The 26,214-nt window shown below is 37.5% G+C and overlaps 1 protein-coding gene across 1 annotated transcript in view; it reads left to right on the top strand.

Annotated features, from left to right (window-relative positions):
- The window catches only part of CNTN1 (contactin 1), a 178,728-nt gene that overhangs the window by 106,527 nt on the left and 45,987 nt on the right, over positions 1-26,214 (top strand). The window contains exons 6-15 of the mRNA XM_014964133.1: positions 2,357-2,452; positions 3,308-3,514; positions 4,792-4,888; positions 5,043-5,224; positions 6,402-6,526; positions 8,478-8,595; positions 10,221-10,371; positions 10,860-10,987; positions 13,529-13,704; positions 24,158-24,278. Of these exons, the coding sequence (XP_014819619.1) occupies positions 2,357-2,452; positions 3,308-3,514; positions 4,792-4,888; positions 5,043-5,224; positions 6,402-6,526; positions 8,478-8,595; positions 10,221-10,371; positions 10,860-10,987; positions 13,529-13,704; positions 24,158-24,278 (1,401 nt within the window). The remainder of the gene's footprint in view (positions 1-2,356; positions 2,453-3,307; positions 3,515-4,791; positions 4,889-5,042; positions 5,225-6,401; positions 6,527-8,477; positions 8,596-10,220; positions 10,372-10,859; positions 10,988-13,528; positions 13,705-24,157; positions 24,279-26,214) is intronic.

Raw genomic sequence — 26,214 nt, 5'->3', positions numbered from 1 at the left:
GCCTACCAGTTCACAGACTGCATGGGCTGGATGTTGATAGTGTACTGGACAAGTATACTGAACAGAAGCCTAATATGTAATATTCAACTATTTAAATGAAAATAGGCTAAAGAGGTGAGGAATAGAAGTGAAAAGATAGCTGGGAACTGATAAAAACTTGTTAAAAAATGGTATGGTTATTCTTTACACTGTGGTGTTTGCTCCCCTCTACTTTTTTTCGGTCACCTATGAAAAACATTTCCTTCCAGAATCACTGTTTCTAAAAAATTGAATATAAGGTTGCTAAAATTAATATAGAAAATGTCTCATATTTTGCTTGTGCATAAACTGATTGAAAAATGGCAGCAACTGTTCAGAAGAGTTAAAATATCTAAACCAGCTAAACACGAGTGAGACCTTTTATTTTTTGTCTTACTGTCAAGCTTACTGAAATTCTCTCATAAACTTCATTGCAATTAATCCATCTGAGAACACAATGACAGCTTAATAATTGTATGACTTCGCTGCACCAGGCATAAACCATTCTATTTCAGGACGAACATAATGTTTTACATATGCAAATTGCCTGTCCTATGCCATGTCTTTACATTTGTGGTGACTGTCCTAGAGTTTCAAAGATTATCCAAGAACACTTTAAACAAAATGTCTAGACTTAAAATGTAAACTGGAAATAGCTAAAGTAACTTAAAAGCAGTGATAGGTTTTCTTTTCACCAAACCCCACACTGCCCGTATGCAAAGCAGCATCAAATACGCAACAGATTTGTTCCAATTCTTGTAATTTTTATTTTTTATTATTTCTGTGACAGATTTTAAGCACTAATCTGTTCCAATGAATGCAGAAATTAATAACAGTGACAAGTTAAAACGATGATCAAAAATTCTGCAACAAGGGAAACATGTTTGCAGGAGACATCAGTCAATATTTTGAAGGTGGAAAGTAGTTGTGTAGTTAGGTTCATGCTGACAAATGGAATGGAAGTATGTTCAAACTACTGCAGATATTATATGAATAGAGATATTCCAGTCTGTCTGAAGAGCTTCCTTGGCTTCAGTTACAAAACCTGTCTGGTCAAATAGCTAATTCTTATTAAGTCAGTCTGGTACGCTTAATTTCTTTATTATCAAAGAATAATATTCCAAAATAATTGGGACCTAGTTGTGGAGAACTGAATACATTCATTGCACTAAGGCACAGGGTAAAATTGTATAAGATAATTGTCAGAAGTCCTTAGAATGGCCCATTATAATGCCTACCATTTAGCTGTTCATCCAGTCAAGATCCCGTCAGTCACTGGAAGGATCTGTATTATCTTCTGGTCTGTTTGAGCAGAATAAATATTAGTTTGTCAAAAGTTGGGAGCGGTGTCTTTCCCTGAACACTGACATAAGTCCCCTAGAGTTTTTTCATGCATTTGACAAGGGGCAATGACGCTCTTTTCCTAGATCCTTGTAGAATATTGCATTCAGAGGCCGTGAGCTTGGCTATTACTGCTGTACTGTTTATAGCGCAATAGCATTTAGGGCATGACTCTAGACAGGATCTCTACAATCTCCATGCACTTGGTGACATGGAGAAGCTTCACAAGAAACATTCCCTGCCTCAAGTGTAATTTCAGACTGGATACTCAAAATGAGAGTGAAGAGAAGCAGCAAAGTGGAATTATTGACCTAGTAGAAGGTTATTCATGCAACTGGTGTTTTATTGCTTCAGACACCATTACTGTTCCCCCCCAGTCTGCAAAATGATACGTAGCTCCATGAAGGACTTGCTTCTTTATCCTTTTACAACATTCCCTTTACCCTGCTGCATGGAAGTTGTTTCAAAGAGTGTTAGATAAGGTTTCCTCTGGTGTCTGATCCACATCTGTCCCAAACGTCTGGCACAAAAGATGTGTCTGAGCTAAGTGCTAACCAGTCCTTGGCTGCTGGAGTTGTCGGGGAGGACAGCCAGGTCATTTTAGAGAAGCGACTTTAAGTTATGCTAAAGAATTGAATTCGCAATTCGCAGTTGAAAAATAACCCAAAATCCTTTTCCTTTCTCTTCCTGGGATTCCTTCTTCAAATGTAGATTACCTGGCTACTCTTAGGGATAAGATCTGCACCGCTTTTTTTTTTTCTTCTTCTAGTATTTGCAATTATGATGACTAAAATACTGTAAAAAAAATCATTGCACTTGATAATGACAAAGTTAAAATCAGCAAAACTTGTACTATGGGTCTACAGGTATCTTATCTGCCATGTATTGTTGTATTTCTATAATAATCATTACAGGGCTGAAAATAATAATAAAAAATTATTATAGTGAAAACCCCATAGTTTCTTACAGTTTCTTTCCCCTGCCTTTTTTAAACTAGATCTGGATCCCTTTCCACCTGAGGAACGCTATGAGGTTAAAGTGCGAGAAGGTGTTGGAGCAGTGCTTCTTTGTGAGCCGCCATACCACTACCCAGGTAATTGGGCTCAAAGTGCTTCATTTGCAACTACTTAAGAGTAGACTAAAAATTAATCTTTATTTTTTAAACTTTCCTTTAAGTGTACTAACAGTAACTTTTGTGCAGCTTGAGACTTACCATTTAGGTTAGGTTTCCATTTTGAATATATGCCTGTAGTTGATATTGTTGAATTTGCAAACAGGTTTTGCCACTACAAATAAAATTATTCAGACTTATCTGGATAACAGAGGAGAGACTTGGCCTCCCATCCTGGCTCTGAAAGTGTCTTTTTTCTCATCACTGGCTCCTGAAGAGCTCTGCAGAGATTATGCTTGTAACCTCAAGCATCTGCAGTTCCATCATGAGGGCTGAATTTGGCAGTTAGCATCTCTTTTACCTTATAAAATGGGATAAATTTTAGTTAGGTTTTTTTTTTATTAGTTTAGTTTTCATATTCTGTGTCTACGTATTGCAAGGAACTGATGAACTGAGACATATTGCTAGTTAAAATGCTCTAAGGTTTTGTCTAAATCGCAAGACTGGTGAGGGCTTCCCAACTTCTCAGTTGCATGAGGTCAGGACCCAGCTCCCCACCTCCTCGCACCCAACTTGGGTACCTGTGGGAAGGCTGCGCACACCGTACCTGGGTCCCCAGTAATCTCACTCATGGCAGCAGTACCCCAGTGTTCAATTTTGAAGGTATTACTTGGCTGCTGACACATGTATGTTTTGTCTCACTTAGCTGACTCTTCCAAAGAAAAGATCTATAAGCTAGAAACCAGAGTGAAGTAATTCGTATGAAGACAGTATTTCATGGCTTAAGTAGCTGATAGTATTGTTTCTTAATATTGACTAGAAAATATTTCCCTCCAGATGATCTCAGTTATCGCTGGCTTCTAAATGAGTTTCCAGTATTCATTGCTTTGGACAAACGACGATTTGTGTCCCAGACAAACGGCAATCTCTACATTGCAAATGTAGAAGCATCAGATAAGGGCAATTATTCGTGTTTTGTGTCCAGCCCTTCAATCACAAAGAGCGTATTCAGTAGATTTATTCCACTTATTCCACAGTCCGATCGTAAGTATTTATTGGAAATACTATGTACGTGCAGTGTTCTGTTTGTTTTTTAATTTTTGCTCATTCATAACTACTTTCAGCTCTGTGAGAATTATATGGCAAATTGTCATGGCCACAGGACAATGTTATTTAGTTTTCCAGGTCAGAGGTCCCAATCATTCCCATCCGTAATAAAAACTCTGTGAAGGGAAGTCTCAGTGGATGTACTCATGAATTTCCTTTCATATCATTGAGAACAGAGTTCTTATCCCCAGAGTCCCCATCTCTTATATGTGATAAGCCCCTGTACTCATCCTAAAATCTTCAATATCTTTTCTGGCCTTGGTATTGGTTCAAAAGGGCATGACTGTAAAGCAGAAACTTAATGTACGAGTTGATAAACAGCTTTAGGACTTAATTTTTTTCCCCAAGAAATCCCCCATGAAAATGGAAAATCCTTTTCCCCTGCTGAAATTTCCTATCCAACAGTGGCCTAAGGGCTTTATGTCTCATGGCCAATCCCCTAAAGCAGCTATCTGGATTTGTATTACTAGATTATTTCTACCATTTCTTCATGAAAACTGCATGTTTTCCAAATGGTAACCAAGTTCCATTTTGCCACTTCAGACTGTCATTCACTAGAGTCCCATAAACTGATCATCAAGATTTCAGTCATCATTTTATCTATTAAATTTCCCCTATTACAGTGAAGAACTCTGATTAAATTTGGGTAATTACAAATCAGTGATCTTTGTCTGAATTTTCCATGGCCAATACTCACACTGAGATCTTCATCTAGAACTGCAAGAGGAGTCCTACAGGGATCACCAGTAGATAGATTTGATTACATTTGCATCCCTGTGCCCTCATTAAGCTGTAGATTTGCTGGCTTTAGCTCCTTCAAACCCTTACTAAGATAATGTTGAGCTTAAATATATCAAAATATTCTATCCGGTAAAAGAGTCTGTGGAAAACAGAGACTCAGGCTTTTGTCTATCCGTGCACACAGATCATCACACTTCAAAAGCAAATAAAGTTTGTGTTAAAGCGTTGTGCTGTAAAAAATGCTAGGCATTAATGTCCAGAGAAAGATAGCAAGCTGAGTAAAAACATTCTGCTTTATTATCACAAGTTCAGTGGTAAATCAGACTTCATGTGATGGGCAAGCTATTTTTTCACTGTAAAGAAGGATTTTGTCTGGAATTTTAAGAGCAATTTTCTTATTAAAACTGTGGAAGTTTTAATAGCTGCTTTCCTTTCTGCTGTGCCTTTTCTGAGAATCCCTTTTTTCATGTTAGGTGCAAAAGTATATCCTGCTGATATCAAGGTGAAGTTCAAGGACACATATGCTCTCCTGGGGCAAAACGTGACGCTGGAGTGTTTTGCTCTTGGGAAGTAAGTATGTTTTAACGTTATTTTATGAGCACTGTTAGCTCTCATATTTCAGGCAATGAAAATACATGTTTCATCATCAAACACTTTCTTGTAGTCTGAAATTTAACAGCCAGTTCTTGAACATGCTGATTTGTACTTTGCTGTACTTTTCAAGTCCGGTTCCTGAACTCAGATGGAGTAAATACCTTGAACCTATGCCAGCCACTGCTGAGATAAGCATGTCTGGTGCAGTTCTTAAGATCTTCAATATTCAGTATGAAGATGAAGGACTTTATGAGTGTGAAGCTCAAAACTTTAAAGGAAAAGATAAACATCAAGCAAGAGTTTACGTACAAGGTAGGTAGAAGAATTTTATTCTTCGTGATCTATGTTGCTTTTACTTATGTTGGAAGTGTCTGTGTTCTCACACTTGATGTCAGTGGTGACTCATTGCATCATCCTGACACATTGCTGTTGAAGTTAATAGAGCAAAATCAAAACCCACACATTGAATGCCAGGCATAACATTTGTGTATTAGTTGAACAACTACTCAATTTGCCTGGTTATGATAGCTGTATAAACACCTTGACGGCAATGTCTGTTAGTATTAATATAATTATGCATAATGGAAATTAAATACACTTAGAGTACTTGAATGAAAGAACATCCAGGAAGAAGAAGAGACCATTAGGTTTGTTACGCTTTCTTGTTTCCTCATTTCATTTGTCTTTTCTAACTGTCTTAGCTGTCTTATTAGCTACAGTCAATTCTTCATTCCTTTGGCCTCTGTCACTTCCCCTCCTTCATTTGGTGAAATGAGGGAACCAAAATATTGTACCTTATTGTTCATGGTGGAATCATCCCAAGTAACCTGACTCCTTGACTGAGACTTACACCACAAAACTATGACGTAAAAAGATCATACGTAAAATCTGAATTACGTTCAGAAGATCTCTGTCTCTTTTCATTGACTGTACGGAACATTTTCTGGGTTAAGATCCTCAAATTAACTGCTTGAATTACAGTGGGATAAATGTGGGAAGGTTGTTACTGGTTGTTATAGTTAAAACTAATAATTAGAGTCATTTGCTTAGTAAAAGTGGGTCATTTTCAATATTAATTTCTTAAATAGCTTCTCTGGACCAAGAGAATATTTTTATTGGAGACCCTTTCAGTCCATAAATGATTTTGACAATTTCATGGAATTTAACTATGATCTTTATTGCATTACTGAATAATTTCCATAGGTCAGTGCAAGCAGTAACTTCTTATATCTTTAGACGTTCACAAAGCATTATTTCAATTCCATATTTTTGTCTTATAAAAAACAGGTTGAAGTTATTTTGAGGCTCCGGGGTAAGACAAAAATGTCATCACTTCATGCTTTCTTGTGCTGGTGCATAGCTGAGTTTTCATCATTACTTTTGTGGCCTCTGAAGTATTATGGAAAAAGCTGTGGAATTACAGATTTTAATGTTAATTAAATATGAATCTTCTATATTTACAAGGCATCATGTTTTTTTCATTCTTCAGCTGCTCCGGAGTGGGTAGAACATATCAATGATACAGAGAAGGATATAGGCAGTGACCTATATTGGCCTTGCGTAGCTACAGGAAAGCCTATTCCAACAATTAGGTGGTTGAAAAATGGGGCATCGGTAAGTATATTACCATAGTTAATGGAGGATTGATTGGTTAGCTGATAGAAATGATTTTTTTAAACATGTATTATTAAAAGGTTTAAAAAAATAATTATGATACAAATATTTGCTGACTCCACTTGCATTAGGGGTTGAAATCTATTTTTCAAAGTTGTATTTCAAACTTCTCTTCAGTTTTGAAATGTATTTCCGCAGACTATTTAATATTCATCTCTGAATTGTGAACTTGCCTTTTTACCACATGTTTGGGAGGTGGATATTCTTTTTTCACCAGGCCTTTGTTAGTAAATGCTGTTTTCCTCTCCCTGGATAAAAAATGTTTATCAGCTTCTCTCTAAGAATAATCCTTTTTACCACATTAGACATGAGTGTGTCTAAAAATGTAAGAAAAAGTGGAGTCAGTAGAGACAAGAGAAGAAAGAATAATTTTTAAAGTATCAGTGATGTTCCTGTACCGTGTAGACTTTCATATTTTTTCTAGACACTGAATATTCTAAAATTCCATGATTTTAGGTGATGTGAAGTTTAAATGAGTACCATTTGATAATTTTACCCTATTGCATTGGATATTTTGTTTAAATGGAACAGATTTTCTGTCCAGGCATTTCAACAATGTCTCTAATACCCGTTGCTTATACTGTATGATGAGCCTTAAACAACAAAGAGAATAGAAGCGGGTGCAACGTAACGCCGCATCTGTTGAGCTGTGGTGACACTGGTGTTGGCAAGCAAACAAAAGAAAGACAATGAGGCAGCGTTGATTTGGCTGTGTATCTTAAGAAAAATGTGGGAGGTTGGAGGGAGAACAGGGGTATCACCATCTGCCATATGGACGTGGCTTAAAGCAGTGAAAACAATGCTGTTTTCTAGTGTCTGTAGTTAATAAAAACAAGTAATTTAGCAATTGAACTGCTTGATGGTATCCACTGAACTTGACTTTCACTGACAAGATCTGCATCCTGGCTTGCAGAAAGCAGTGTGCAATTCTCCAGTAGTACACCAGAAGATTATGCGGTGTGTTAATATTATGATGTGATTTCCAAATGGGAAAATAGCGAAAATGTTTAAATTGCCCTGAGAATATAGCTTGTTTCTAAATCAGATAATTTTAATTAGGTATTCATTTAGCGTAAAACAAAGATTTCTTTTAGGAAATCTGATTTAAATGCTTTCACTAAATCAGTACAAGAAATGCGATTCCTTTAATCTATTCTTTTTTCTTTTTCAGATAAATAGTATTCTTTTAATCTTCCACTATTCCATGCACTCTGCTTGGCTCATGTACAAAGTCAAAGATTTTCAGCTTCATTTTCACAAGAAAACAGAATTTATTAACATGATCTTTCAAAAACTGATTGACAGCTATTTGTAATTTACAAAATGCCACCCTGCATTTTGTGCATTTTTGTACAGTTTTTTAGAAATAGTTCAAGTACTTCATTTTGATTTACTAAATTTTCTTTTTATATTAAAACAAATAGAAAATAGTTTATACTACCTCCCAGAAGAATCATCTAAAAAACTACCTCATTAGGACTTCCTTTGACCTTTTAATGTTGTAAAATAATATACATACTAGACAACATAACGAACACTGAGCATGGCAAAACAAAGCTTATGTGCATAAAATGAATTTAATTTCTTATTTCTGAATCAGTAGTGTTTGCATTGGTATGGAATAGAATAGACGTGTCTAGTGCCACTCAGTGCGGAATTTTCCAGAAAAACATCATTCCTTTAAAAAAAAAAAGAAGGTGAACACACTGTCACAAAGACTGAAACGTAACATGGATAAAATAAAATCTCATCGGTGCCAGAACTTTGTGTGAGGGACTCTCTTCTGAACACTGTCACTAAAAAAAATAAATGAAGAAATGGGGATGGGTGTGAATACTTCGGCATACAGAGTCTCTATGAATATCTTCTTGTTTTTTTGATTCTGTTTTAGTTCCGGAAAGGTGAACTAAGACTACAAAGTCTGACCTTTGATGATGCCGGCATGTACCAATGCATAGCAGAAAACACACATGGAATTATTTATGCAAATGCTGAACTGAAGATTGTGGGTCAGTGGGATGATTTGCTCTATTTACCGTTTCAGGTTTGAGTACGATAGCAGTTGTATTTGCACACATTGTTTGGTAACAGATTCCTGTGAGGATAAAGCTAAGAACCCTCACTGAATCTATGTAAGATGATGTTTATTTGAGTTCCCTAGCTGGGTTTTGAGGAATCAAGTTACTATTTTATTTCTTTTTTTTTTTCTTTCTATTTTGCTGTATTATTTCTGATGTTTGCTTGTTGCTGTTCCCCCTCAGAGGAACTGGTAGTGCATAAATTAAGTGAAGCGCTAGAGTTGCTGTCTGCCCTCTCAAGCTCGCAAAACTGGTTCAGAAGGGTTTTCCTTTTTTCTCACCTATGGTCACCCCTATGTGGGGCAAAATCTTCTTATTTAGAAGCCACGTTGTCACTCACCAGGCCTTTGAAGCACGTTCTCTGCACTCTCCCCTTTGCTTTTGCCTTCTACAACCCATCACAACCAGCTGCAATGTTTGTGTGGAGCACAGGTCTCCCATTCGGTGGCTGGATAGAGATATTAATACTTTGTGTTTTCCAAAGGAGCAACCTGTTGAAAGTTTGCCTTTGAGATCCGGAGTGCTGAAGCTTAAAACAATTTCTTATGTTTTTACTGATGTCTTTAGAGCAGGCTTACTGGCTGTATGATATGGCTTTCCTAGATTTCCCTGCAGTAATTGCCCTGGGTTCCTTCCATCTCACACTTGCCTTCAGACTTTCCCAAGACCTAAACTATTCTTGATTTTCCTAAACCACTGCACAACAACACATCATCCTTCACTCTTCTTCCGTTACTATGTACTGACTACCAGCCTGGATTACCCAGAAACGAGCACTTTTTACATGCACATTTTCAAAATTTAAGTGTTGGTAAAATGTGGATGTTTATCAGAGAATTTCTCTGTACTGATGTAATTAACTAATGGCCCTCTTTCCTCAAGCTGTGCACTTGCTGGCATGATTAACAATGACAGTACGCCGAGATGCAAAATAATTAAAAGAATTTTTTTTTATTTGATTACAAATAAAGAGAAGGTCTAACCTCACATACGTAAGTGTGGTGTTTGCTACAGTCATGTCTCATTAGTCTTGTACATCAGAGAGCGCACCTAAGGCCAGTCAGCCAAACAGAACACTACAAAGAGGAAGAAGGACACAATCTTCAAGTTGCCAGAAGGAGGGTACAGCCACTGAAAAGTAAACCCAATTATTATTTTAAAATACGATCGAGTGAGCAACTTTGTGTAGAAGTTGGGCTCTAGGAATCTAGATTTTATTAGGACTGATCAAAAGACCTTTCAAAGGGAGGAACTTTCTGTTGATTTCTGGGGGCTTTGATCTTGTTAGATTAAACTTAGACAGAGGTTCAGAAATCAACAGAAAGAAACCTCGGGTGTAGCACAGCATAGAACTACATAATTATTTTTTTCTGTTTCTTTTAGACCACAATCTACTTCTCAGCACATCTCTGCATCATTAATATTTTTCTCAGTGGTCTGAATAATGGGCACTTGTACACAATTTAATAGTTCTGTCATTTACCTTCATGTTGCAATCCAATTGTATTCTGCAGAAAAATCACTAACAGCAGTACTTGTGTTAATTTCGCTTTCAGCTTCACCTCCTACTTTTGAACTGAACCCTATGAAGAAGAAAATCCTAGCAGCTAAAGGGGGCCGTGTAATCATTGAGTGCAAGCCTAAAGCTGCTCCTAAGCCAAAATTCTCCTGGAGCAAAGGAACAGAACTGCTTGTAAATGGGAGCCGGTTAGTAGTGACTGTTAATAGATACTGTTTATCTTAAAAATTCTGCCTTATGTTACTATTTATCCTGTAGGCTAGTTTTCACTTTTGCAGATTTCAGGGGCAGGAGAATGTGTGATTTCAGGAAAATGATATGCCAAAATGTTACTAGCAGTGTGGCTCCAAATAGCTGGCAGAATATCCAACTTTAACCAGTCTGTTTGGTGCTGTTTGCAGTTCAAAATTGAATTGGATCACAAGGCTGTAAGAAAAATATTTGAATGCCTACAAAAGAATAAAAGTACTCTTGCTTGTTCTAGCAATGTTGGGCATCTAATTATATCACAATCTATTTAAATGTTTTTTCAGTATAAGAGTGTTTATAAATATAGTAGTGAGATGTGAGCTTCCAAGAGATGTTTGTCTTTTCACTTGCTACAATTCTGCTGAAAGTACTGCTTTCAAACATAAAAGCCTAATTTCTCTTGATGTATTTTCTACCCTTTCAATAGTATACGTATTTGGGATGATGGGAGCCTGGAAATTATCAATATCACAAAGCTGGATGAAGGTCGCTATACCTGTTTTGCAGAAAATAACCGAGGAAAAGCTAATAGCACCGGTGTTCTAGAAATGACAGGTAAACCTCTAAATTGCATTAGTTTGTTTCAGGTAGAATCCCTTAATTCAAAATCACTAATTTTTGTTCTAGTATTTGCAAGCTATTTTATATCTTTTATTTCTAATTTAATTGCTCATTAAACAATGAATTGATGCTTTTAAAGCATATTGTTTAGTAAAAAGCACATATGTTTGCAGCAGTTCTGAGACTGTATCTTGATTTTCAGGGTTGATTTTTCCATAAGAGATCATTAAATCTGATCCATTAAATTGAAACATTTTAATGCATTCATTCAGTTTGGTAATTTAGTGCTCAGACTAAGATGTGATGCTGGGGTCATGACTCAGACAGAGAAATGGGACTTTTACTGGCCTTCCTTAGTTTTTCTTTTCTTTCTTTTTTTGGTGGGGTAAGCAAGTTTGAGAAAGCACTGCAGTTGAAGAAACATGCATTGCATTTGCTAGATAGAGGCATATAGCTGTAGGATTACACTACTAAATTCCCTTCCTTTATGGGTATTAGTATATACTGATTGAGTACTGATATCCTTAATTGTGTATTTTAAATCTGATGTCAAATAAATAAATAGCTGTAGAATACAGACAGGATAGATGGCATTCGCGAACAGCTATGGCTATCAATTATAACTGATAGTGGGAGAGAGTCATTTATCAAATACATTTTTTAATGTCTGTTCCAGAAATCATGCTGGAGGTGACAGCTGATGCCACAATATTGATGTACTAATGTAAGAATTAATCTGTAACATTAGATCATATGAAAACATTTTTCTGGCTGATTTATATCAAATTTATTGTACCAAATGAATTGTAAGACTTTATTTGGTTAATCAGATTTATTTAATGTTTGCAGTTACTTTTTATCGTCATTATTTCATTATTTTGAAAGGTTATGTAAATAAATATCCAGCCCCTTAGTAGTCGTATCATACTAAATTCGCAAAATGAAACATTTAAACCATATGTTTATAAACCTTATAAACTAGGTATAAAGAATTTTAAAATTTTGGAGAATTCTGTTCTGATTCATCTAAAAAAGAAAACCAAAAGACTAAGACATCTCCCTTGCATCACAGTGGAAACAGAAGGGTCAGATGACATAGTTCAAAATGATTTTCACATTGTGGGTTGACTTTGAGAGAGAGCATTCAAAGAGAATGCTTTGGAAATGGTATTCCCAAGCACATTGTGTGGCCCATAAACTTCTCAGACATTGTGCATGACTACAGGAAATTAGAAAGTTAAATCTGAAGCGGACAGGCACTGCAAAGTCTGATGTATTTTCCCACACACTGTTTGCTCGCTGCGACTGGACCATTCTTTCAACAACTTCTTAGACTGGTAGAGTACTTCATGTAAACATTTAGGAAATCACTGATGATAAAACCAAAGCTGAACGTGCAGGCACAACACTAGAATGGAGCAGGTATCCTAGGTGTGTACCTGTAGCTAGGACTTCAGAGATCAGATGTTAACAGGTTGTTCCAATGCACTATGAGATACTCCATTCTGCAAAAGCCAGTAGTTGGGCCATTCTCATAGTCTCAGTATTAAGCAGGTTTTAGGTTACTAGGGTATGAGCCAGGGGAAGAAACGTTGGCTTTATTGAGGACATTTGCTGTTCTGTGTATGGTGGGGTGTAGCGTGCTCCTTGGGGCATGCCCAAACCTAGGTCTGAACCATTAGCAGCAGCTGTTTTCTTATGACTATTGTCTTCCAGGTTTTGGTACCATACTCCCATCTCATATTGGTGGGAAAGATACATGTCATGGTATGAGGAAGATGGTTGGTGGCTCTTTGTTTTATCATAATATTTTAAAGAATAGGAGCAGGTCTCAGTGATGCAGTGAAACTCTTCCAGAACAGTGTTGATAATTTGCCATATGAGTTTGATGCATGTACCAAGAACTCTAGCAACTATCATGAGATCTCTACCTTTTTTGTGTTTCTGTAATAACAAGAGGCATTGCTGGGGGATATACAGGTTTCTTCCTTTTGTTGTATTATTTTCTCTTCCTTGCGACATGTAGCTATTTGCATAGTTTGTTATGCATCCATTATGTTGTTTCTCAGTAGATAAATTAAGATCTCAGTCCTTGCAGTGCTGTCATGGAAATCTGACTCAGCCTGACAACTGAGTAGAATTTTTCATTCGTTAAAGAGACAGGTTTTAAAACATAAAAAATATTATAATCAAAACAAGAAGTGCAACACAAGTCATGTAAGATTCATCATCTGTCTTCTTTCTACCTGAGAGAGTCAATGAATAAAAATAGCTTTACATAGTCAGTAATGTGATTCAGAGACTGAAACATAGCCATTTTCAAAGGACAGCTAAATAGAAGTTAGGTATTTCAGTTGCAAAAAGTTTCCTTTGTTCCTTTTAGTTTGGTCCTTTGAAATGTAGCTGCATAAATAACATGTAAAATAGAGTTTGAGGGAGCGGTTTAATGTATAATCAAGCAGTTATGGATCTGAGCTTACATTTGGATAAACATTTATTTATTGGAATTTTCCATGTTTGCTGTTAACTTCACAGAAGCTACAAGGATCACTTTAGCTCCGCTGAATGTTGATGTCACCGTTGGAGAGAATGCTACCATGCAATGCATTGCATCCCATGATCCCACATTAGACCTGACATTTATTTGGTCACTAAATGGCTTTGTAATAGATTTTGAGAAAGAGCACGAACATTATGAAAGGAATGTTATGGTAAGATACTACAGATCCTTATTTAATATGTGGAAGCTTATTTAATATTTGAAAGCCTAGTTTTCTTTATTGTGAATAGCTGTCGTTTCTGTTTTACTTTTTCTATTGTGTTGGTTCAAGTCTAGAGAAGTGCAGTAGGCTAGGAACATAGAATATAATTATGATTTAGATGCCTTACAGACATGTAGACACGTGCAGGTAGATACCTGAAATCAGATATCTAAATTGACATAAGCATTTTGGTACCTCAGACAAATCCTACTCACAAATAGTGAATGTAGCTGGCAAGTAGGTAGCCTGATCGTAAGCAGGGTGCAAATTATCTCAAAAAAGTGTGCATATGCAAACACTTTTACTTACCCATGTTTTTCTCATCAACATTTCTGGAATTTGGCACAAGACTGGGCCAGATGGTGGGTAGGAGTCAAACAGTCTGTAAACACCGAGCAAGAAGAGCTTGTGTGAAGGCTAAACAAGTTAATACAAAGACACTCATTTTGGCACATAGAAAGAGGAATCATAGATCTTTCATGTTTGCATGTACGGTTATCTTTTTCCAGTCTTCTATCAGGCTTATTCAAAATAAATATCTCTAGTAGAAATCCCTTCTGGTTATGTCTAATCACATGCTAATTTACCTAATATTCAACAACAATCTCAGTGTGGTTGCCCACATGTGTATGTATGTATTCTGTTGTTCTGGGTTTAAATGATACAAAAATCCTCAAATTTAGATGCCTCTATTTTTTGTGCTCCCAAGAGGAACTGTGAATGTGGAGACAAAAAGTTGCTAATGGTACCTGTAGTGTATGGGAATGCCAGGGGCCATGTTCAATTTCAGCTCCATGTTCAAAATGATGTACCATATAATACTGCCTCCTGCAGAATCTTTCTCCTAGACTGGCAATATTATTTGATTTGCCATGGACCAAGAGATTCCTTTTCTCTCTTTTTTTTTTTTTTTCAATGTCTGTTTATCTCCATGTGAGAAGATGTTTCACCATACCTATTCTAGTCTGATTTGGAGCAAACCATTCCTTTGAGGAGTCAGAGTTGCCTCAGCCTGCTCATTTGCGAGTTGTGAATGTTCCTAAGAAGTCACACTGCTCTCTTTCAGTGAGAGTCCAAATCCTTGTCCAGCAAGCCAGTAGAAGTATGCTAAGATAGCTGGAAAGCATTGAAACCCAAAGACATGAAGCCCTTTCTGCAATAAACCTCCTGAAAGTCTATGTCCAAACTTAGTAGCAGGGTACTAAGCAGTTCACAGTGTATATTGTGTTGCCTCAGGAATTAAAAAATATGTAGATCTACACTAGTACATGAGCATCATTCACAACATTTCCTGCATGTGGCTATTAAGCCATGCTTTTGGTAGGTTTATATTTATACCTCAGTACTAATCAGTGCGTAGAAGTACCTTGAAAAAGCTTGAATCATCTCCTAATGGGGTTAGTTTGTCCTTAAATAAAGGGTGAAAGGAATCTCAAGTGTCAGTCAAAATAAGAGTGTAAGGAGTAATGCCTCATTAAATGTATTCCTTATAGAATAGCAAATAAAACCACTCTGGTCTTGTTGAGTTTTATTTAGTTGATTGTTTTTAGCTACCTGACAGAAGTCACACAAAGAAATTGTGTTCCATGAAACAGAAACTCAGTCTGAAAGCATTGATGAATCAGTGATTTTGGTGTGGCAGAAAGGTAAAAATGCTTTTATGAGAGGACTTCATAATGCAAGACCGTGTAATGCAAGAGAAAGGAACCTGGTCTTTCTCCATCTGTTGGTCATATGTTGAACAAAAGTTTTTATATCATTGACATACACTTTTGGGTTTTCCTCTTACTGATGAAAAATAGAAGGAAATTGGATTATTTTTTTCTTTTAAGGGAAATTAATTCTGAAATGTAATCCAAATTTTAGGGCACTTTCCAACAAAGCACTTCAAGTGAACAAATCTGGAGCCAAATAAGGGCCTCAGCAAGTGTGTAAGATGTAATTATTTTTGAAGATTGACTTAATATTTAGTCACCTGTTTCGTATTCCAAATAGCCAGTGGTCCTGGATGTCTTATTCCCAAATTCTGATTAACTCCACAATATTTTAGGCACTTTATTGAAGTGATTGTTTTAAAAAAGAAATTAGATTAGCTTTTCTAGGCTAGCTTGGTCTCTACGGTCCTTCTGTGGTCTACAGAGAGAGAGAAAAAGAGGTGGTTCAATTCTTGTGGGTGTTGAGTCTTGTGCTGGAAGATTTCCTCTTTCAATAGATTATGCAGATGGATACTCCATGGTTCAGAAGTAGCTGACGAGTGACTAGCTCTTAATTCACTTAGTTAAGTAGATTAGATCAAACACCAATTCATTTATTTTTCAGTGTGTAACTCCATCTTCCTGAAGGATATTTCTTGGTTTGTTGTGTTCCTTTTGCACTTGATCAATACTGGTAGAAATTATTTTAGCATGGGCAGCTTCCTGTGATGCATTCCTAAACCTTATTTCTGGGATTTCAAATGTAAAGCAAGCGAAGATAATCTCTATTCTTCTTCTACGGGCAGCTCAGTCCTGTTCACTAAGGACAGAGGAGACAGTAGAATTGTGTCTGAAGTCTGGAATTGCAATTCGTTGTTATTTGGCGATTCAGCCCTTACATAATAACAAATGCAGAATTTTTAACAAATTCAACTAATCCACTACAAAGTTTTATATTGGATGTAATTAAGAGGAATATGCACTTTCAGGATTTCTGTTTCGTTTGTATATTACCCTATTCTTACATTAAGGGTCTTTTTTCCTTCCTGTGTGAGCAAAGGGATTTTCTCCTGCCTGTTTCCACCTCTGGCAGTTGTGAGCTCAAGTCACTGGGTGGCAGGTTTGCTCAGGCTTTCTCCCACCAAAGGGATGAGCTGTTGCACATTTGACAGCAGCAGCCCCCGCTGCTGGGCTTTAAGCAGTGGAGTCCCTTCTAACACCCAGCCGTTCACAAACATAAAAGAAAGAAGTATTCTATCATTAATGTTAAAACTACCGGATATGCGATGTGTGCTCTCGGTGCTATAATTTCCTGTTGATGAAGGATCCTCATCTGTCTTCCTGATCATATCGCTATTAATTTATGTGACAATGCAGATCAACAGGCTGAAACTTGAATCAGCCACAGTATTTCAGTTCTCAAAATAAAACTAATATTGTTGTCACATACACGTAATGGAATGCTAATGAAATTCGTGTAAATACCGACATAAGTCTTCTTTCTTTAAATGGAAGCTGTAGTATCTCCATCATTTGCTGAAGGCAAAACTAATTTGCATTACATTAATGCTAAAGTTCATTTATCAAAAGAAGATTTGTCAGTGCTATTTTGATTTCCTATGACAGTGATATTTAAAATGAAAAATATATATATTATTTGGTTAGCTTCCGAAGTGTCAAATGGAGTCTTTGAAATCTTACTATTAAGTTGATTGCTTTTGACTTTCTGTATGGTTGTTCCTCTGATTATTTGGTTAAGAAACTAAAAATTAACACATCCTTTCAAGTCCCATAGAGATACAACACTTCAAGTAATCTGGAAAACTCTAATTTAGTTTGGTCATTTGTTATTTATGGACCTGCTTTTTTCATGTATATTTAAAGTTTGAAAAGCTTACTTCTAATACCTATTTAAAAAATATGCACTGTCCAAATAAGTCTATTCTTTTAAGTTTATTACAAAAAAATCTTTTTAATTTGTGAAGGTGTGTAACTATTTTTTTTGTACTTTTGGAACCACATTAGTACATTTGTATGCATATTAAGGAAGAGGAACTTCATATTTTAACTTATTCAAGTCAGAAGCTTTTGTGTGGTTCTGTGATGATTTAATACAGTTGTGTAAAAAAATATAGTCAAATGAAGTGTATCAAAGATGGTATTGAGTGCTGAAAGCAGATGGCATCAATATTTTGCTCAGCCAATACATTTATATGCAGGTGCACAGTTACTTGTCTAATGGGATATCAGCACCTTTCACCACAAGCAGAAGCTTCTGTGTTTGAAATAAAGAGTCAAGGTACTGGAGAAAAACTTGGTAGCAGCAAGAATTTGGTCATTTTACAAAGTGTATCATGGAAAAATACGCTTTATTCTTTCCAATTTCCATCAAAATAGGAATTTTAACACTGAGAATTGTCAAATCATTTCATTTTAACATTTAGGAACTTTTTACCTTACCAGCAGCTTTAATGATGGATTTTTTTTTACAGAATTATAGGGAATCTCTCCCCAGGTAATTCACAGGAATAGAAAAGTGTCTTTACTGATGCTGGGCATTGCATAGCATTGCACCCAACTAAAAAGCTGTCACGGAATGGGGAGCATTGTTCAAGATGGTGCTAACACACCTCAGTGCCATGACTGCTGCTGAGCAGGAGTTAAGACCTGCTGAATCCACAGTGTGGTTTCCAGTGTTCATAGGTTTGGGGACATGGCACAAAGGCAACCAAACGTGTTCAGTGCAGAACTTGCAGGGCTCATAGCTCAGGCTCTCTTCAGCTTTGAAGTCACTTCTAAATCCAGACTCTCTATGTATAACTTGTTCTGGTGTCCCTGCAACCATCATACAGTTAACCTTCAGTTGTGTGGATTTCACTGTATTCTCAAAAGCATTTTTCCCTTACACAAAGTCCAGAAGGCTGAGGTGCGTGGCCCGACAGTTACTTTACATTAAGGTAAATCATACATAGAAGGGCCTGTTTCTTCACTTTGTAAAAGGTGGTTAGTTCAGATACCAAAATCCATACTATGGATGTCTGAAATAGGTGAGATTAATTCTAGCTTGGAGACAGCATGTGCAAAAAGGGAAAGTTCTCCAAACAGCTGGTTTTGTAAACCATAGAGAATAAGCTGAACTATAAAAATCCTATTAGAGGAGTATAGCTTAGTACCTTCTTGTTTTTTGTAAATCATTATAATTAGCAGTTCCTTGACTGGACATGGTAGACAGAGTTGTTTTACTGCATGGTCCTGCTTAAATATATTACTGACTTAGACACATAGTTTTATTTTATAAATCTCTCCTTGCACTTTCCACAGTTTTGTGCAGTAGAAAAGATACAAAGATTTAAATTATAATTTTTCTTCACTGCTTCCCCCAGTAATCCTACTTGCAGAGCGTGGAGTCCAGCTGCAGCTATATGACAGGAAAGCAATGGAAACTTCAGGGGAACTGAAGAATTAGAGAAAAATGTTTAGCTCAGTTACTCACAGACCAGGGAGAAGATGCTGTATATGGATTGGAATAAAACCTGGGAGATAGCACCATACTGAGCTTATCTGGTACAATTTGTTGATTCTGTTCAGGGATCAAGTGATTGTTCATGAGGCATGGCCAACCAAAGCAGCTGAGCTGCTGCTTTTTCTGAAAAAGTCGCAGAACTCTCCAAAGGCAGTGTCTCATTATATTACTTTCAGTGCCTTGATGTATTAAAGAGACTCTTTAGACATGCTTTAGTTGGAAGACACATATTTTGGCTAGGTTTGGGGTAAAATTTAGAGGCTAGGGCCTAATAGTAATGTAGTGAGCATGGAATGAGGTGGATGGAGTCAGCGGTTAAGAACAAGGAGGGGTAGGAAAGCAGAAGACATAGTGCTGAGGGCAAAGCCAACGAGCAGTTAGTTCTGACAGAAGCCTTTGAGGAAACCTATTATTAATCCACAGTGCTATTTCCAGCACAAAGGAATGTAGTCTGTTTAGAGGATCAAGATATGCCAACTTCTGCGCTAGAATTAAAAAATACACTGCATAACCACTTGACTGTAACTTTATGTCCTTCTCAGACTTTACAAGCTTCCAAAATCCATGTACCATACCTAGTTAGGTAGCAGGAGCTGAGAAAACCAGGTGTGAGCACTATACAGAGAAATGCAGTTTGCAGTAGTGTATTGTGAATTTTTATTGTCAGCCATGAAGTTGTGAGCCATGAGTATAAGTGAGCATGTACCTGGGCTTTTTCTGCTGTTGGAAATGAAAGAACAGGACTTATTACCACAGGGCTGCTGGTGCAAAGCACAGTGTCCTCAAGCATTCTCAGTGGTATGCTGAGTGGGGAAGAAAAATATATTTGTTGGAAATATTTCTCAGTCCACATTTCAGGGGTAGAATTAGCACTGTACTTCCTTTACATATAAATATAGTTTGCTGAAGGAAGAGATTCTTTAGCGGGAATAACTCTGTCATCATTATCCTGCTTGGTTTTTTATTTACCCATGACTTTCATGCCAGCCATGGCTTAAAAACAAAGTGAGATAAGCTCTCCTGTGAACAGGATTGAGATAGTGCTCCACTGGTGTTGTCCCCATGCCATCTCTGATCTCAGTATCAGTAAAACAGCTATAATCACATTTACAGTAACATTCATCAACAGCTCTTGGATTATCTGTTCTGCTTGTATCAACCACATAACAGGTCCTCTACTTGCAGGAACAAAACAATTTACATGAACTCACAGGTAATAATTTTAGATACAGGTAGTGTAAAAATATGTTTTAAATTATTGCTAGCTTTGGAAAAGCTGATCTCATCAACACTGTGTATTAAACACCTCTGAAGCTCAGATGTCTAATTTTTGAATCTGCATTAAAAACAACCCCAACAAACTCTGTGTCTGCTTACCAGGTTCTTCTATTTCTGCCAAGTTCTTTTTTTATTAATAAAAGAGCTTGTTTGCTTCATACTGACATAAGTTCCTTTATTGTCTCTGGGGTCCCAACAGAAGCAGATACTGCTTTCAGTCAAAAGACCAGATTCTGTAAATGATTTTTGATCACAGAGGGGCACATTCTGATGACTTTCAGTAATCCAGTGCGCTGAGCAAAGGTGATAGTCAAATGAGAACTGTGAATCTCAAAAATAGGTCATACGATGCTATTTTTGACATCACTATTAAAGCGTAACTATAGGGCTCATATGATGAAAGTCTGCTTGAAACTTGGTAAATAACTGAGTGGTGAGCCACAGATACCCTTGGAACATCCCTCAGTACTGCTATCACTATTTCCAGGCTGTGATTCAGTTTTCTCTGAGTTGAGGAAGGCATTTTTAAACTTAGCCAAGATGAGGTTTCTGAATGAAAACATACAGTGCATTCATATCTAATTTGTGGACAGAATTTGCTGATGCCCATGCTCTTTATTTGCTTTGTAAGCTCTTCTTTTACCACCAAGAACTTAGGCTTCTTCTGAGGTATGGAAAGCTTCATCATCAACTGCATAAACCTTGCTCCAGGAGAGCTTCTGAACCAACAAGATGCAATACCATATCTATGGGTTGTTGATTTTTAAGTTATGTTACGTTTTCCCATCTGTTTTTCATCATTTAGATTTTAAGACTGAGTTCCCATACGGAAAAATGTTAAAGCAATTATATGGGCACACTGTTAATAAATGTAATAAAGTATTTTAATTACAGTGCTGACATAGGAATTAATGAGTACCAAGATTATTAAGAATTTTTAATCTTTTGTTATTGAAGTAATAATATGATTATGAGAATTCTAAGTTTATGCAGTTTTCCTAAACTTTATTGCTTTGCCCAACCTTTGGTTACGTTTATTTGCAAATCAAAGTGCAACCAATGATCAGGGATTCACAGGCAGTGTGGTTCTTTCTAGGATGACATTTAGTGTTAATAAACTGAAGGTTTATACAGAGCACTCAAATAGAGAACTATTTGTCTCTTTTATTAAAATCAAACCCAATAAGAACAAAATGAGAAAAAAAAAAAAATGAACCAGGAACTGAAAACTCAAGGAGTTTGACCTTCTGCAGCTTCTTTGTTGTAATTTTTTGGAGGGCAGAGGAGCAGGTACCTGCTCTCTCTGCTTCCACAGAAGTACTGACAGTGCCCCTGATATTTCTTCCTGAAAGCCATTGACAGCGTTGCGTAGCTCGATCTAGACAAAAAGGCTTACATGTGGTTAGTCAGGCAGGCAGCCAGTCTTTGCTTATGCAGCAATCCCCACGCATTTTCAAAGGATGCTGTCCTCAAGGACAGTCCCCCTGGAGTTTTCATGAATAAGCTGGGGAGGGCACCAGCACAGAAATGTCACTGTCCCAGACTTACCTCATCTCTGTATCCTGTGTGCACTTTGGCAGATTAAATTAAATCAAAAGCCCTGTCATATTAGTCTTGAGTGAAAAGTGGGAAAAACTATCTATTTACACACTTGGACACAGTTAGTAATAACTAAAAGAGAAATGGCCAGAAATATATCAAAAATATTAGATTCTTCACTGATCCAACTAATCCATTCGATCGTTGCTAACAGATCTTGTGTCACTCAAAAATTGAAAAGGTACAGTGTAACCTGCATTTCTCTCTGACCCTGTGAGGCAATCAGCTGAAGTATTGCTAGCCAGAATTAAGCAGTTTCTTTCATGTATGCTTGATCCTCCTTTTATCCAATCAACAGTTTACCTCAGTAATTTCTTAAAGATGTGAATTCTTATGTTGGACAAAAAAATTGGTATTAACAGATTTCAGTTTGTCCTAGAATTTTATGCCAGCAGAATTGGAAGCTGACATCCAAAATCCTCACTGGAGTTTGGAAAGGAAAAGGATAGTTTTATCTGGCTATTTTAATCTCCCTAAATATAGACTGTAAATTGTCATTCTAGTTTCAGAACATTTGGAAAAGATTTAACCTTGTTTTTTACCCCCCTTTTCAGTTGGGGAACATAAACTGGATGACATAGCTTCATAGCTTTATATCATTTCTTAAAAATGTCTAAATGCAGAGACACTAACAGCCCATAATATTTGAGATTATATTGAAGGTCTTTGCTGTTCCCTCGAACTTTTCATGATGACGACTCTAGTTCTTATACCTAAATATTCAGCAGTTTCTTTTTTACATACCGTTTTGCATCTGAATTCCATTTGTTCCTGCATGTGAAAGTTTTCAGGATTGCAGTGAGTTATCTCAAGTTGTTTTGTTTTGTTTTGTTTTTTTTTTAAATTGCATTTCTGAAAAATCTGCAGTGAGTTAGAAAATGTTACCCCTTTCACTATAGTGTGGTATAAATCTTTCTTTTAATGTTTCGTAACATTTTGGAGAGAACGTTTGTTTTTTTTCTGAAATACCTTTAAGACTAACAAATGTATAACCCTGAGGTTTAGCCTCATAATCTTTTTCTGGAATAAACTGCAGGATAGATAAGCAAAATATTTCAAGTGCGTTAAATATCTTTCTTAACATAAAATGTGTTTTTCATTAAGAATAGCTGTGGTGTATATACTGGTCTCTCTTGTTCTCCTTGTTTTACAGGTGCACATCGAGTTACTCGGTGGGTTCACAGAAGTATTGTAGGACAAAAATGTTTTATTCAGTTTGCCTGCCTGTACAACCACAGGTAGCAGCAGGTAGTGGACCTTATAGCCATCTGAAAACAGCTAGATATTCTCCCAACAGTCTAGCACCGGTGAAGAGTCTTGAGGAAGGATTAGGGTCTGTGATGATGATGATGATGAGGGTATGAGCCTTGCTGAACGATAAATTGTTTCCCTGGAGGTCCTGCTGCCTTTTGTCAGGGAGGAGTGAGGGCTGAGCTGGAAGGGAAAGCATGGCTGTCAACGCCACTGTCCCACAGGGCCCGAGGAAGGGCAGCAGGGCAGGTCTGGTGGTAGCCAGGGCTGGGCATGGCCCAGGGGTGGCTGTACAGGTCCATGGTGGAGGCTGGTGGCAAAGTGGGAAGCTCAGCAGGTCAGGATCAGCAGGGCCAATGGCCAGCTGGACTGTGCCATGACAGGAGCTGTGGTTGTGGTGGGGCCGAAAGGCAGCGTTCCCCACCATAAGGGTTATGGTTACTGCCATCATCCTGCTCATTGCCAGCACTACTGGGCAGAACGAGGGCTGGCCTTTGCTCTAAGGAGCTCTGACACGGGTTGAACATTATTATTTCTTCACAGTCTCTGCATTTTAGCATCTCTTTAGTTAGTCTGTGATCATAGCCTCTCTGCAGTAAAAATATTCGTAGTGCCTTAGCCTTGTAAAAGAAGAGCCAAACAGTATCCTGCGCTGTTAGTAGGACTCCATGACATATTATCATACAAACAGACATTAAAAATCAAGTAATGGTATGGAGGAATCACCTCACTGCTGTTTATGAAAAAATTCTTGCCTGAATTTAATGTTGAGATGTGGGCTTCAAATAGTAAAGGGCTTGTGGAGAACACATTTACTAAGATGTCTGGGTTTTTCATGTCTGGTAAAGAGCAGCTTCTCTTCAGGAAACACAAAGAAAACTTTCAACATCTGTCGTGTAAATCAGATGCATCTTTGAGGGTGATCCGTGCTCGAAGTAAGCACTTGCTCTTTGGAAATAGCGACCACTGTCTATCAGTTGGAAGAGGTGTGTAGATAGGTATCGCGTAGCTGTACAGGGATGTTTACCAGCTTCACTAAGTGCTATTTTTGTAACAGATTAAATCCAATGGAGAGCTGCTCATCAAAAATGTTCAGCTGCGGCACGCGGGGAGATACACCTGCACTGCTCAGACGATTGTTGACAACTCCTCAGCTTCAGCTGACCTTGTGGTGAGAGGTAAGGTTCTGCAGGTAAAATACAAACGTGAATGGTTTTAACCTAGACAAGCAAAGTGTTTATGTTGTTTAGAATATGCTATTTCTCATCAAGAAATGACAAATTAAAATGAGAAATGCATGAACATGCAAAGTCCTTAAAGTCTACTCAGGGTACTGATTCTGTTTCGGACACTTAGAGGTCTAACAGAAAGTATCTTTTCCTGAAAAGAAATATGATTTTTTTTTATTGTGGGCATTTTCATTATGTTAAAATAATTTTTAGAGAGTTTAATTTGGTGTTTATTAATAAAAATATTTTTTTCAATATCATTTTAATCTATCCACTGTACAACATTTTAAAGAAACCAGTTTTCTCATAAGGCTTTATGGATTAAATTACTGTGTAAAATACTAGGCCTACATTAAAAAGATTTCTAGTTTTCAAATTACAGAAACCAGGACATTTGGGGTTAAGGTTGTCACTCCATTGTTAACTGATTCACGTTTTTGAAGTGCTACTTTAGTCTCAAAACTGTGCTTGCTCATACAGTACGTACTCTACAAGATCTGTTACAATGCATGGTTTCAGTAATGTGAGTTATTTCATGTCCTTTGGGCATTTTACTCTGTTTTGTGCTTCCAGGTATAACACATTCTGAAGTGCTAATGTTCTGTCATGTGGACAATTCAAAGCAGACATAACTTTTACTCGGGGCCACATTGCTGTCATGTTTTGCCCCACATTCCATTTATACTGTAGAGCTGCATAGCATAGCAGCTGAAGTGTATCTTGTGCCTTGCTTCTGAATTTTGGCCATCTGAGGATGTTGTGGACTAGAATCTTTCTCTGTTTAGTTTCTGCTGGGTATTAGCAGCCAGGGAAATGTCATCAGTTTTGGATGAAATGTCAAAGCAAATATCATAAGTAGTGAAACTGCAGAATACATCTGCAAAGAAAAAGAGAAGGGTCTGTTCATGTGCCTTAGTATTACATAAGCAATTCTTTTTACAAATAGAGAGGAAGCTTCTGATTCTCCTTCCAACCCAGTAATTACAATTAGAATCATTGCTCTGGGGTTATATTGTGGAAGAAATTAGCATTCATTTTATGCTCAATGTTCACATTTTAATATGATGAACACAGTTCTATTTAGTGCTGAGGAATTCTCACTGTCATTTTTGACAGTGGAAAACTCAGCATCTTACAGGGACAAGGTTAAATATCTGAGGAAATATGACAAAGGTGACATAGTTTCACTGTGTTGGTAGGAAGAGGCAACAGCAAAGTATGAAAACACAGAGCTAGGTTCAAGAGCATCACATCAACGAGGTAGTAAAGGGTATGACCCATCAATGTGCATTTGCAGCCCAGAAAGCCAACCACATCCTGGGCTGCATCAAAATGTTGGTTGACTGTCAGCTGAACATGAGCCAGCAGTGTGCCCAGGTGGCCAAGAAGGCCAACAGCATCTTGGCCTGTATCAGGAACAGCGTGGTGAGTAGGACCCAAGAGGTGTCATCCCCCTGTACTTGGCACTGGTGAGGCCCCACCTCGAGTACTGTGTCCAGTTTTGGGCCCCTTACCACAAAAAAGACATTGAGGTGCTGGAGGAGGTCCGGAGAAGGGCAACGAAGCTGGTGAGGGGTCTGGAGTATAAAGTCTAGTGAGGAGAGGCTGAGGGTTCTGGGGTTATTCAGCCTAGAGAAATGGAGGCTGAGGGGAGACCATATCGCTCTCTACAACTACCTGAAAGGAGGGTGTAGAGAGGTGGCAGCTGGTCTCTTCTCCCAAGTCGCAGGTGATAGGACAAGAGGAAATGGCCTCAAGTTGGGCCAGGGGAGGTTCAGACTGAATATTAGGAAGAATTTTTTACTCTGAAAGGGTTATTAAGCATTGGAATGGGCTGCCCAGGGAAGTGGTTGAGGCACCATCCCTGCAGGTATGCAAAAGACAG

Source organism: Calidris pugnax, unplaced genomic scaffold (assembly GCF_001431845.1).
Source record: "Calidris pugnax isolate Ruff unplaced genomic scaffold, ASM143184v1 scaffold44, whole genome shotgun sequence".
Taxonomy (NCBI): Eukaryota; Metazoa; Chordata; class Aves; order Charadriiformes; family Scolopacidae; genus Calidris; species Calidris pugnax.
This window is presented reverse-complemented; position numbering and strand designations above follow the sequence as displayed.